The sequence below is a fragment of the Oncorhynchus clarkii genome, chromosome 20, assembly GCF_045791955.1.
Source record: "Oncorhynchus clarkii lewisi isolate Uvic-CL-2024 chromosome 20, UVic_Ocla_1.0, whole genome shotgun sequence".
Classification (NCBI taxonomy): domain Eukaryota; kingdom Metazoa; phylum Chordata; class Actinopteri; order Salmoniformes; family Salmonidae; genus Oncorhynchus; species Oncorhynchus clarkii.
The window spans coordinates 47575788-47588157 of NC_092166.1; the positions used below are offsets into that span (position 1 = coordinate 47575788).

The 12370-nt window shown below is 41.4% G+C and overlaps 1 protein-coding gene across 1 annotated transcript; it reads left to right on the forward strand.

Moving 5' to 3' along the window:
- The first annotated feature begins 1723 nt into the window (after nt 1–1723).
- Nucleotides 1724–12167, forward strand: LOC139377463 (peptide Y-like). Its single transcript, XM_071120492.1, has 3 exons — nt 1724–1911; nt 10325–10405; nt 11998–12167. The coding sequence occupies exons 1-3, from the start codon at nt 1724–1726 to the stop codon at nt 12020–12022; spliced, it is 294 nt and encodes a 97-aa protein (XP_070976593.1). The 3' UTR covers nt 12023–12167.
- The last annotated feature ends 203 nt before the right edge of the window (nt 12168–12370 follow it).

Genomic DNA, 12370 nt, shown 5'->3' on the forward strand with positions numbered 1-12370 from the left:
TTCTTTAACCTGTCTCCTCCCCTTTATTTAGACTGATTCAAGTGGATTGAACAAGTGACATCAACAAGTCATCATAGTTTTCAGCTGGATTCCCCTGGTCAGTCTATGTCATGGAAAGAGCAGGTGTACTTAATGTTTAGTCCACTCACTGTACATTAAACACAGAAAAATCAGTTGTTTGACTGCACTAGGCCTTTAAAATATGTTGTTGTAGCAGTTTATAACAACTCAAAATGTATTCTAGACACTATATAGCACATAAACAGCATAATATAACAATAATATAACATTGGAAGGAATGCGAGAAAAATAACGGGTAGGGAAGAAAGGAAACAAAGGACAATGGCATGTAAGAAAGTCAGGATAGAAAAGAGGCTACGTTTATGAAAGTGGACAACATTTGGGGAATAATAGAGTTGCTTCAGGATCAAGTCAAAGCTGTGCGGACTCCAGAGTGCTTTAGTTAGAGTTTCACGGAGAGCTTGGAATGTCCCAACATCACTTTTGCAAGGGCATGGAGAGTGTGTTATCTATAAGCCCCTGCAAAGTGTTCTCTACTTCATCTACTAGGCCGCAGGTAGCCTAGTGGTGAGAGCGCTGGGCCAGTAACCTGAAAGGTTGCCGGATTGAATCCCCGAGCTGACAAGGTAAAAATCTGTCATTATGCCCCTGAACAAGGCAGTTAACCCACTGTTCCTAGGCTGTTATTGTAAATAAGAATTTGTTCTTAACTGACTTGCCTCGTTAAATAAAACATCTACTAAAGTGTCCCACTACAACTGAAAGACACACTTTAGCAAAGGTATGGGTCTGAGGTTGTTTTAGAGATTGTAGCATCCACCAAATAATAAACTATCAACTTGTTTCATCATAAACATGAATTGAAATAAACATTAGTTGAGTAGGGTAGGCTGATTTCGATGTTATACATAGTGATTCACCAAAAAGTGTCCCACTAATGCTGACTTCACCCTAGGAGTAGTAACACCAATGATGATAACACCTATGACACATTTTTGATAATTGAGGATTTTCTTAAATGGAGGCAACAAATGCCCAAATATAAGGTAATGAATTAACCCTTAGTTAACCCTTAACACTTAGTAACATTTAGACACACCACATGATCAATGGAATCCTACAATTTAGGACATACTAAAAGGGTGTGATTAGTTAATCATTTTTATTAATAAAGACCACTCCCCAAAAACGGTTTGCCACTGGAGGGAATGCTCAAGGTCCTTGTGTATCCTTTGTAATGAGTAATTTTCAAAGTGGTAACACCAATTACATAACACTTAGGGACACATCATAAACACTTCAATATAAACAAAAACATGCATGTGTAACTGTTTTCATTTGAAAGTGTTTTTCATGGTTGCAAAGGCAAGGAACGCAACTGCCACCGCAATTCAAGAACGACCAATTGCAGTAGCATGTCCGAATGTTAGAGTACAAAAGCGATTCTTCATTATCATTACTTAACACTTCCAGAATGTTCCCTAGCACTGTAAAATCAATAGGTTGAAGACCAATTTATTTATTTATTTCGTAAACAACTTTGGCACACATTTCGGCACCATAGACCGAGCACCTGCTAACGCGTCTCTAATGAATCCTCCATTCAAAAATACAACATCTTACTCATCAACAGCTTTACCTTAAACAAAACTTATGTCCAGCTGTTTTCAGGGAAATGTTTGACTACATTCTTTATTTACAGATGGCCAACATACTGAGACCCTGGTTGATCCTCGTAGCCCTCCTCGTGTGCGTGCTGGTTAGTCTGGGCACCTTCGCAGATGCCTACCCGCCCAAGCCTGTGAGCCCCGACAACAACGCGCCTCCGGAGGAATGGGCCAGATACAACACGGCGCTGCGACACTACATAAACCTCATTACTAGACAGAGGTGAGTGAGTCAGCACTCTAACAAAGCAAACATTTCAGCCTATTGGGTTTTCAGGAAGCGTAAAGCTCCTACTAAAGATTGAGATTGATTACAATTACATGTTCCTTCATTCAATTTGAATACAAAAAAAAATCTCACAAAAAAATGCCCCCCATAAATTCCAATTAAATTTTGCTGATAATCTTAAGAGGTCAAATGACCACTATAGGCAAGGTCACAGGAAGGCCCACACACTGTTTATGCTCCAAATTCGCAACTTTATTGACAACGTTTAGATTGATTGATCTTCCTCAGGTCAAACAGGCTGAGTGCTCACATCCCAAAATATATAATTCACTTTTGTGCATAGTCAATCATAATTAATCACAGAGGTACATATAGTCAAAGAATTATATACAAATTGGTCCAGGCAACAGGCAAAACCTAGGCAACAGTAAAAAAAGATGACATTGGAAACTGCTGGAATACATGCCCATATGATCATTCGTAGAGCGCCGAGACATGATTGTGTCGAGGCACAGATCTAGGGAGAGGTACCAAAAAAATTATGCAGTATTGAAGATCCCTAAGAACACATCATTCTTAAATGGAAGACATTTGGAACCACCAAGACTCTTCCTAGAGCTGGCCGCCCGGCCAAACTGAGCAATAAGGGGAGAAGGGCCTTGGTCAGGGCAGTGACCAAGGACCTGATGGTCACTCTGACAGAGCTCCAGAGTTCCTCTGTGGAGATGGGAGAACCTTCCAGAAGGGCAACCATCTCTGCAGCACTCCACTAATCAGGCCTATGGTAGAGTGGCCAGACAGAAGCCCCTCCTCAGTAAAAGGCACATGACAGCCCGCTTGGAGTTTGTCAAAAGTCACCTAAAGATTCTCAGACCATGAGAAACAAGATTTTGTGGTCTGATGAAACCAAGATTGAACTCTTTTGCCTGAATGCCAGGTCACTTCTGGAGGAAACCTGGCACCATCCCTATGGTGAAGCGTGGTGGTAACAGCATCATGCTGTGGGGATGTTTTTCAGCAGCAGGGACTGGGAGACTAGTCAGGATCGAGACAAAGATGAACAAAGCAAAGTACAGAGAGATCCTTGATGAAAACCTGCTCCAAAGTACTCAAATCAAATCAAATCAAATTGTATTTGTCACATACACGTGTTTAGCAGATGTTATTGCGGGTGTAGCAAAATGCTTGTGCTTCTAGCTCTAACAGTGCAGTAATATCTAACAAGTAATATCTAACAATTTCACAACAAAACACACAAATCTAAAGTAAAGGAATTGATTTAAGAATATATCAATATATGGGAGAGCAATGTCAGAGTGGCATAGACTAAGATACAGTAGAATAGTATAGAATACAATACATACATATGAGAAGCAAAATATATAAACATTATTAAAGTGGCCAATGATTTCAAGTCTCTAATGTGCTAGTGATGGCGATTTAACAGTCAGATGGCTTTTAGATAGAAGCTGTTTTTCAGTTTCTCGGTCTCAGCTTTGATGCACCTGTACTGACCTTGCCTGGATGGTAATGGGGTGAACAGGCAGTGGCTTGGGTGGTTGTTGTTCTTGATGATATTTTTGGCCTTCCTGTGACATCGTTTGCTGTAGGTGTCCTGGAGGACAGGTAGTTTGCACCCGGTGATGCTTGGGGCTCTGGAGAGACCTGCAGTTGCGGGTGGTGCAGTTGCTGTACCAGGCTGTGGTACAGCCCGACAGGATGCTCTCAATTGGGCATCTGTAAAAGTTTGTTAGGGTTTTAGGTGCCAAGCCAAATGTCTTCAGCCTCCTGAGGTTGAAGAGGCACTGTTGCGCCTTCTTCACCACAATCTCTCTGTGGGTGGACCATTTCAGTTTGTCAGTGATGTGTATGCCGAGGAACTTGAAGCTTTCCACCTTCTCCACTGCGGTCCCATCTATGTGGATAGGGAAGTGCTCCCTCTGTTGTTTCCTGAAGTCCACGATCAGCTCCTTTGTTTTGTTTACTCTGGGTGAGAGGTTATTTTCCTGGCACCACACTCCCAGGGCCCTCACCTCCTCCCTGTAGGCTGTCTCGTCGGTAATCAGGCCTACTACTGTTGTGTCGTCTGCAAACTTGATGATTGAGTTGGAGGCGTGCATGGACACGCAGTCATGGGTGAACAGTGAGTACAGGAGGGGGCTGAACACTCATTCTTGTGGGACCCCAGTGTTGAGGATCAACGAAGTGGAGGTGTTTTTTCCTACCTTCACCACCAGGGATGCTGCCCGTCAGGAAGTCCAGGACCCAGTTGCACAGGGTGGGGTTCAGACCCGGGGCCTCAAGCTTAATGATGCGCTTGGAGGGTACTATGTGTTAAATGCTGAGCTATAGTCAGTTAACCTCTCTGGGATATGTCCCACCTGGCCAAAAGCCAGGGAAAATGCAGGGCGCCAAATTCAAATAAATTACTATAAAAATCAAACTTTCATTAAATCACACATGTAAGATACCAAATTAAAGCTACACTCGTTGTGAATCCAGCCAACATGTCAGATTTCAAAAAGGCTTTTTGGCGAAAGCAAACAATGCTATTATCTGAGGATAGCACCATAGTAAACAAAGAGAGAAAAGCATATTTCAACCCTGCAGGCGTGACACAAAACGCAGAAATAAAAATATAATTCATGCCTTACCTTTGAGGAGCTTCTTTTGTTGGCATTCCAATATGTCCCATAAACGTCACAAATGGTCCTTTTGTTCGATTAAATCCATCAATATATATCCAAAATATCAATTTATTTGGCGCATTTGATCCAGAAAAACACCGGTTCCAACTTGCGTAACGTGACTACAAAATATCTCAAAAGTTACCTGTAAACTTTGCCTAAACATTTCAAACTACTTTTGTAATAAAACTTTAGGTATTTTTTAAACGTAAATAATCGATCAAATTGAAGACGGGATGATCTGTGTTCAATACAGGAGGAAAACAAACTGTAGCTAGCTTTCTGGTCACGTGCCTCTATCTAACAGTACACTACAAGTGACCCTCGTTCTGAACAGTGCTACATCTTCATTACACAAAGGAATAACCTCAACCAATTTCTAAAGACTGGTGACATCCAGTGGAAGCGGTAGGAACTGCAAGAAGGTCCCTTAGAAATGTGGATTCCCAATGAAATCCCATTGAAAAGAGAGTAACACCCCCCAAAAAAGTCTGAATGGTTTGTCCTCTGGGTTTCGCCTGCTAAATAAGGTCTGTTATACTCACAGACATGATTCAAACAGTTTTAAAAACTTCAGAGTGTTTTCTATCAAAATCTACTAATAATATGCATATCTTATCTTCTGGGGATGAGTAGCAGGCAGTTGAATTTGGGCATGCATTTCATCCGGACGTGAAAATACTGCCCCCTGTCACCAAGAAGTTAACATCATTCTTACATAGGTATTCCTCTTGTCCAGATGGGATAGGGCAGTGTGCAGTACGATGTTGATTGCATCGTCTGTGGATCTATTGGTGCGGTAAGAAAATTGAAGTGGGTCTAGGGTGTCAGGTAAGGTAGAGGTGATATGATTCTTAACTTCTTTCCCTAATTGCATCAGGGATAGTTTGCACAGAGGTTTCGGCATTACAGCCTTCTTCAGTGTGTCGGTACAATTTTATTAGAATTCCAAACAGCATTTGTAGAGCACAACCGATGAGCAGTAGGTGCTTCTAATCAGGGTTGCCAGTCATCTGCCAATCAGGCATGTGGCTTGTCTGCTCTACCTATATACAAACGAGTCACAAAGAAATACAAAATTATAGGGTATGGGAGCGGGCACGAAGGGCAAGTCACAAATCAACTGTCCCAGGTGTCCTCTCACCTGAATACATCATATCAGTTCATGAGATAGCACACTACAAAGGACACCAGGCACAGCTGTTCATAAATATGCATAATCTGATATGGAACTTTTTGTATATCTGAATTTGTGGGTTTTACTCTTTTGATTATAATCGTTTATGACCATATGTACCTCTGTGATTCATTATGATTCTTTACAAATGTTATTTATTAGCCCAGCACCTAAGTTTTTAAAGATGTGCGTATGACAACAACGTTTTCTATAGAGGATATTTGAACTAAGCCTGAGGATAATGATGTTTTGGCTCTCCGACCAGCCTGTTGTTCTGAACACTGTGATAACATAACTTAATTCCAGTTTTGGAAAGCCACATATGCAGCAGAGAGATTAGTATTTGGAGATCGCAGAGTGTAGTTATTAAAAATAATGATGGTATGGAAAGGAAAGGAAAGGAGCCTGGTTTTGCTCCATCACTGACCTACCTTGTGTTCAGCGATAGAGAACTATAATGGCTCCACTGAGACCTTGGTCTGTGTAATGGAGATGTGCTATTACCGGCAAATATACCTGATCTGTCTTGTCTGGTCTGGCTTCATTATACTGATCTATAATGAGTTGCTATCATTATTCCCTCAACCTGGGTTGTAAGGGCAAGACTGCTGTAGGCAATGATGCGCTGCTGTACAGTGCATGTGTGATCTCCAATGACTGGTGTGTTGGATAGAAAAAAAGTAGGCATTAACTTAAGTGCATGTCCTGTCTCTGTGTCTTGGGGCAAGAGGAAAGCTCAACAGGAATTGCCCCTGTCTCTCAGTACAGCTGTGAAAACTATTGGTCACTAAATCCGGAAAAATTACGGACCATGTAAAAACTGTTAGTCAGTAAATCCATCTAGAAGTACCACGTAAAAACGATTGGCTGGTATGCCCTCACCCGTCTGAGTGGTCAATGTGAATGCCCTCACCCGCTATATACTTGTAGCTGATTGGTTTGGTTCTGCCCAGTACAGTGCTGTACTCTTAATAGTCACCGCCACACACACAAACACCTAGATATTTATACGATTTTAGTAATCCGAATGACTCGGAATCTTATTGTTGTGGTTCTACAAGACAATGATATAACACATACTAAACAGTATTAAGAATTAAGAGTTATATAACTATCAGCATCAATATAAACGGAAACATTCACCTCTTGTAGAGAGAGAGAAACCAAGTACTTGGTTTGACAAAGTGCCAAGATTTATGGCACCCTCTCTCCAGAATCTGCCAGGCTGAGGCCTCATCAGAGCTGCCCTGGTACCGCAGGGTCGTAATTTACTCTGCGCATGAGCAAGCTCCAAGAGCTGTCTGGGATGTCTCTAGAAGCTCGCCAATGGCAGAAAAAAACACCTTAATAAAGGGCACTATGGAAAACGCTGTGGTAGCGTGTGCATGCAAAAGACGATGTTTAACAATACAACAAATAAACCACTTCTGCAAAAGTACTTTTGCAACCAATGCAAGAACACTTATGGCAGTACGGAATAATGCTGCATACAATCAGTGGAGATTTTAGCATGTAAATCTTGGTGGGGCAAATCCACATTTTTTTGTGGGGAGGATGCACGCTAAACAATACATTAATTGCACTATAATGGTGACAAACTGTGCCCACAAACTGTTAGGGCCTACATAAAGCTGTACCAACAGCAGTCCCAACACCTTACCACTGCTACAGCTGGCTATCAGCAGAGCCTAGTCTGGCAGTGAAACAGTTCATTCAGCCTCATTTACTGCCTTTAAAAAAACAGAGCTGATATGGCTGACTTGCTTAAACAAATATGCTTTCTACTGACAATTGAGATGTAGGAACTGTAGCATAAGGGGACGAAAAACGGATAAGAGGCAACCCGTAATTTCAATTAAGACATTAATGAGCGAGCTAGGATGGACATAGTCAATGTAACTATTTGTTCAGCACTTTTGAAATGTACAGTGACAGAATTCAGAACATGGGCTGTTCTTACAGTGTTCTCTCTGTACACCAAGTCAGAACTGTTGGATAAATAAAGGGGGCATATAAGCAGACAATGAAAGCTCTTACAATATTCGATGATTACATTTCTCTAAAACAGACTATTTGCTACATGTCCAAGTCAGAACAGTAGTCAAAATTAAGAGGGGAAAATAGACCAAATTATTAGGGTGAGGCACATTAGCTACTAACAGCTTACTACACAACATACACTTTGTGTTTTTTCCTTAGCTACAATATACATATCTTCCTTGCATATTACGTCATTTATGCAGCAGCATACATGACATTTTTCGACTCAACTTGTTGTTCTGTGCTCACTTGAACAGGAAGGTGGTGCAGCGGTCCTTCTTGTGGGCAAATTTAGTCATCAAAGTCTGGCATTCTCTGGATTTATGGTGCTTTCAAGACAACTGGGAATTCTGGAAAAAACCAAGATCGAATCATGATGACGTCAGTGATCTTCAGGTTGTAGCTCTAGAAACAGACCTAAGTTCCATACGTACAATTCCGAGTTGGATGACCGTTCAAAACTTCTTTTCACAGTCGGTGCTCGTTTTTACCTGAGTTCCCATTTGTCCTGAAATCACTGAAGTCAAATTTCCCAGCTCTGAGTTAAGTTGTTTTGAGCGTGGCAGAAATCATGCTGGATTTACAGCATGGCCAGTGTTGAATGTTTATCATTTTAAGCTTGGGAAAGAGAACCTTAAACCGAGAATTGGGACCACACACCCACTCCACTGAATAGCAGGCTAGTGATGGCTTTGCAATGCTTGCATTAAGCCACTGATTCCTTCCAAACCACTCATTGTTGAATTAGTGATTTCCAACCTGTTGTGTAATGTTTATATACAATGGCCAATGAGCACCAATACGTTTTATCTATAATTTATTATCATTATTTCTCTTCATATGACAAGGATTAAAAAGGATTTGCCAGTAGATTGTTGACTTGATTAAAGTAGATGACTGCTGGCTAAGATTTTGAAATTATAAGGTTGACATGATTAGTCCAATCAAAGTTACTGTACATATAACGTGATTTGACGTAATTTTATCTGTGGCCAATGACCTTGAGCCCTCTTGGATGGGCACTTCTAATGTAACTCTATGGCATCACCCAAGGGGCTTGAATTTTCCAGCTCTACCATTAGATTTGGCAGTGATGTAGTGTCCCCACGAGTGAAAGAACATTGAGCCAATCACGGCGCAACTAGAGAACCCTTACGCTCTGTATTTTCCGCTGGCTGCCCCTCCACCACAGAATGCACTGAGCTAGACTGAAACACCGGCATTTTGGACCTGCCTTACTCAACAAAACAAAAAAGAGACCATGTTTGTATGGAGGCTTTATTAACTCAACCATTTGTATTTTTTTATTTACATTGCAAACTGATATGTGACACGTATTAATGCCAAAATAACATGCAAAACAGGTCACCGCTGCATATGATAAACAATACACAAAGCAGCATTGGCAACTGTAACTTTAAAGAATACTAATAACATTAACAAAATACTAACAGTAGAACATATGGCTGAATCTTATCAAAACCCCCAGTAAAGCCCCCCTGCAACTTACATTTCTATGCACACACAACTGACATTTTTGTCACTGTCGACAATAAAAAGTCCTCAGAAACATGCGTCAACAGTATATATCAACAGGGGTATATATATATGTGTGTGTGTGTGTGTGTGTGTGTGTGTGTGTGTGTGTGTGTGTATGTGTGTGTCCATGCATGCATGTGGAGTCTCCATCTGTGTGTGCATATGAGTGACTGCTTGTGCATCTGTGCGTATGTATCTGTGCAGGTACGTCTGTTGCTCAGAGAGAGATTTCATGTAGGCGTGTAGAGTTTGAGGGAACCTGAACCAGTCTCCTATTAAACGTCTAAAAACTGCAGGGTCTATCATTAAAAGGGCTGGAGCTGTCAATGCACTGCAATGGCTGTGTGCCATGCAGTTCAGCCCCTCTGTTCTCACACAAAGGGAGAATCACTCCACAATGGCCAGGCATTGATTTCAGTAAAGATATTTTAAAAGACTTGGCGCTGCCTGTGGAGCTGAGGATTGCTAGCCTTACTGAGCATTGAACATTGGAAATCTCTCCTCGTTTGGAGCTATGAGAAATATGTGATCTTGCCTCTGGAAATTAAAAGGGCATTAGTGATTAGTGAGTACACCGAGTAGGGTATAAGCACTTAGAATGTCTCATTTCTTGACACTTTTACTCTTTCTCAAATGAATCTTTCCTCGCTTCCTAGCATCCTCTCTCCTCGCCTTCTTCTCAAAATGTAAGTGAGAGGGAGGTCCGAAGGGAAGGACCTTGGATCTTCTCCTCCGATACGGTTGAGAAGAAGGTGAGGAGATAGGACACAAGGGATCTCGGAAAGATGAATTGAGGTACTAGTGTCTTGGAATTCGTGGTGATGTAAATTATGAGATGGGCAGGCTACTCATGGCCACAAGGGGACATAATATGTTCGTAGGACCCCTGTCAGCACACTCCAGCAAGCAATGTATATCTCTTGGTGACATACAGCAACAGTGATGGCCTCTCTGTGTACACTAGGTATGGGAAGAGGTCTTCCCCTGAGTCAGCTATGGCGTGGTTGCTGTTTGGAGACGAGTCAGAAGGCGACTTAACAGCACGGTGAGAGGATGAAGAGATTGGGGGACATGGTTATTCAAAATAACTGCGTCTCCGATGTGTTCCAATATACTCATACATTGAATATATGACAGGGTTGGGGTACCCCCACAGGGTTGGGGTCAAGTCCAATTTAATTTGAAATTCCAATTCATTTCTTGAATTCACTCATGACGTGGAGAATTTACATTGAATTAACAATCTTCAAGTTTTGGAATTGTAATCGAAGTGGAATTAGACTGTTTGGACTGTTTGAATTGGAAAAACATTTAATCTTTGGAATTTAATTGGAAATCAGCATTTGTGCATTTCCCTGGCAGTGAAATGAATGCACTTAGCATAAAACATTGACAGCAGGATTTGTTTTAAATCAGGGATCGGCAACTTTGATTGAGGTGGGGGCCACAAAAAATCTGAACTCATAAGGAGACGCAGTGGTTCATGGGTCTGTCACGCCTGCTCCCACTCTTCCCCCCTGGCGCTCCCGGGTGACAGGCTCCCCAGCATTACGCACTCCTGCCACCATCATTACGCACACCTGCCTTCCCTCGTAACGCGCATCAGCAATTATTGGACTCACCTGTTCCTTATTAAATGTTGACTCCCCGTACCTGCTTCTTATCTCCGGCATCGGTCCTTACAGGGTCTGCATACCCACAACTTTACCCACACATGCAGTCAAAACCAGCCCTATCCTTTTAGGGCCCCTAAACTACATTTTGTTGGAACCCCCCCCTCCCCATCTTGCAAGGAAAACATTTTGACAGTGGAGAGAAAACATTTCCGTTTTAGATTTAAATTTGTGCAATTCTACACATTTTGCCATAGGGTGGAGACATTTTTTATGTATGACTGGGGTCAAAAAGTCGGTAATTCGACCATGATCACTACACGTTTAGATGGCTGGCCACTAGACTAGTTTACCAATCTAAAATATGTTAGCTGACATGGGCTAATTGAGTGACTGATATAAAAGAAGATCTTTTTTTATTTTTTTTACCTTAATTTAACTAGGCAAGTCAGTTAAGATCAAATTCTTATTTTCAATGACGGCCTAGGAACAGTGGGTTAACTGCCTGTTCAGGGGCAGAACGACAGATTTGTGTGCATCTGTTTGATGCACAACCAAATGTCAAAATTGCCCCTGGTACCTGTGTATTGTACTATTTTCACTCCCAAGAGTAAGTTGAGACCCCCGCCAGTTGCCCATCCTTGTTTTAAATTATTTAAACTTGTATTTCTACATTTCCAGTATAACTGTCTGAACAGTGACTAGCCTGAAAGCCTACGGGAATTGAATTAGAATTTGTGGAATTGGTGAGGATAATATTGAATTGGGAATTGACTTATTGGAATCTACCTAGCATTGGAATTGAGAGGAATTGAATTATCTCTGAATTCAATGACTGATCTGGAATTTGAATTAAATTGAATTTACGGGGAAAGGTAATTGAATTAGAATTTAATTTGTGGAATTAACCCAATCCATTCTGAAATTCCAAAAAGTAGTGCCAACAATGAATAGCAATATCTAAGTTTGATCACTGTAGTTTAGTGAGTTTGAGGTACTGACTTTTTGTGTCTTTTTCTTTCAGTTCAGATGGCAGTGATCTATGGTAAATATCGTACCTCTGGTGTGCTGCTCTGCTGTTCCACTTAAATGGTGGGCCTGACAACAACTCAAACAGGCTGCTCAACTGGAAGCCTTCACTGGACTGTGCGGCCCACTACTTCTGTCCGACACGCATGCCTCTCTCTCTCTCTTTCTCTCTCTGTCTCTCTCTCTCTCATCCTGTAAATAATGTGTTATTAAATTAAATAATGAATAATAAAGAAATTAATGTGTAATAATACATCTGGTTACAGTTAGTTTTAGTTGACCTTTCGGGTTCACAAGCCATGATTGGAAATAAATGATCCTAGACCACAAGCACTTCAGGCCTGTTGTTATAAGAGTACCATCTTCTA

Excerpts from the sequence above, each read along its gene's own strand:
- LOC139377463 (XM_071120492.1), top strand. The coding sequence starts at position 1,724 with ATGGCCAACATACTGAGACCCTGGTTGATCCTCGTAGCCCTCCTCGTG. Across the intron at positions 1,912-10,324 it reads AACCTCATTACTAGACAGAG|GTATGGGAAGAGGTCTTCCC; the intron begins GTGAGTGAGTCA and ends TGTGTACACTAG. Across the intron at positions 10,406-11,997 it reads GAAGGCGACTTAACAGCACG|TTCAGATGGCAGTGATCTAT; the intron begins GTGAGAGGATGA and ends TTTTTCTTTCAG.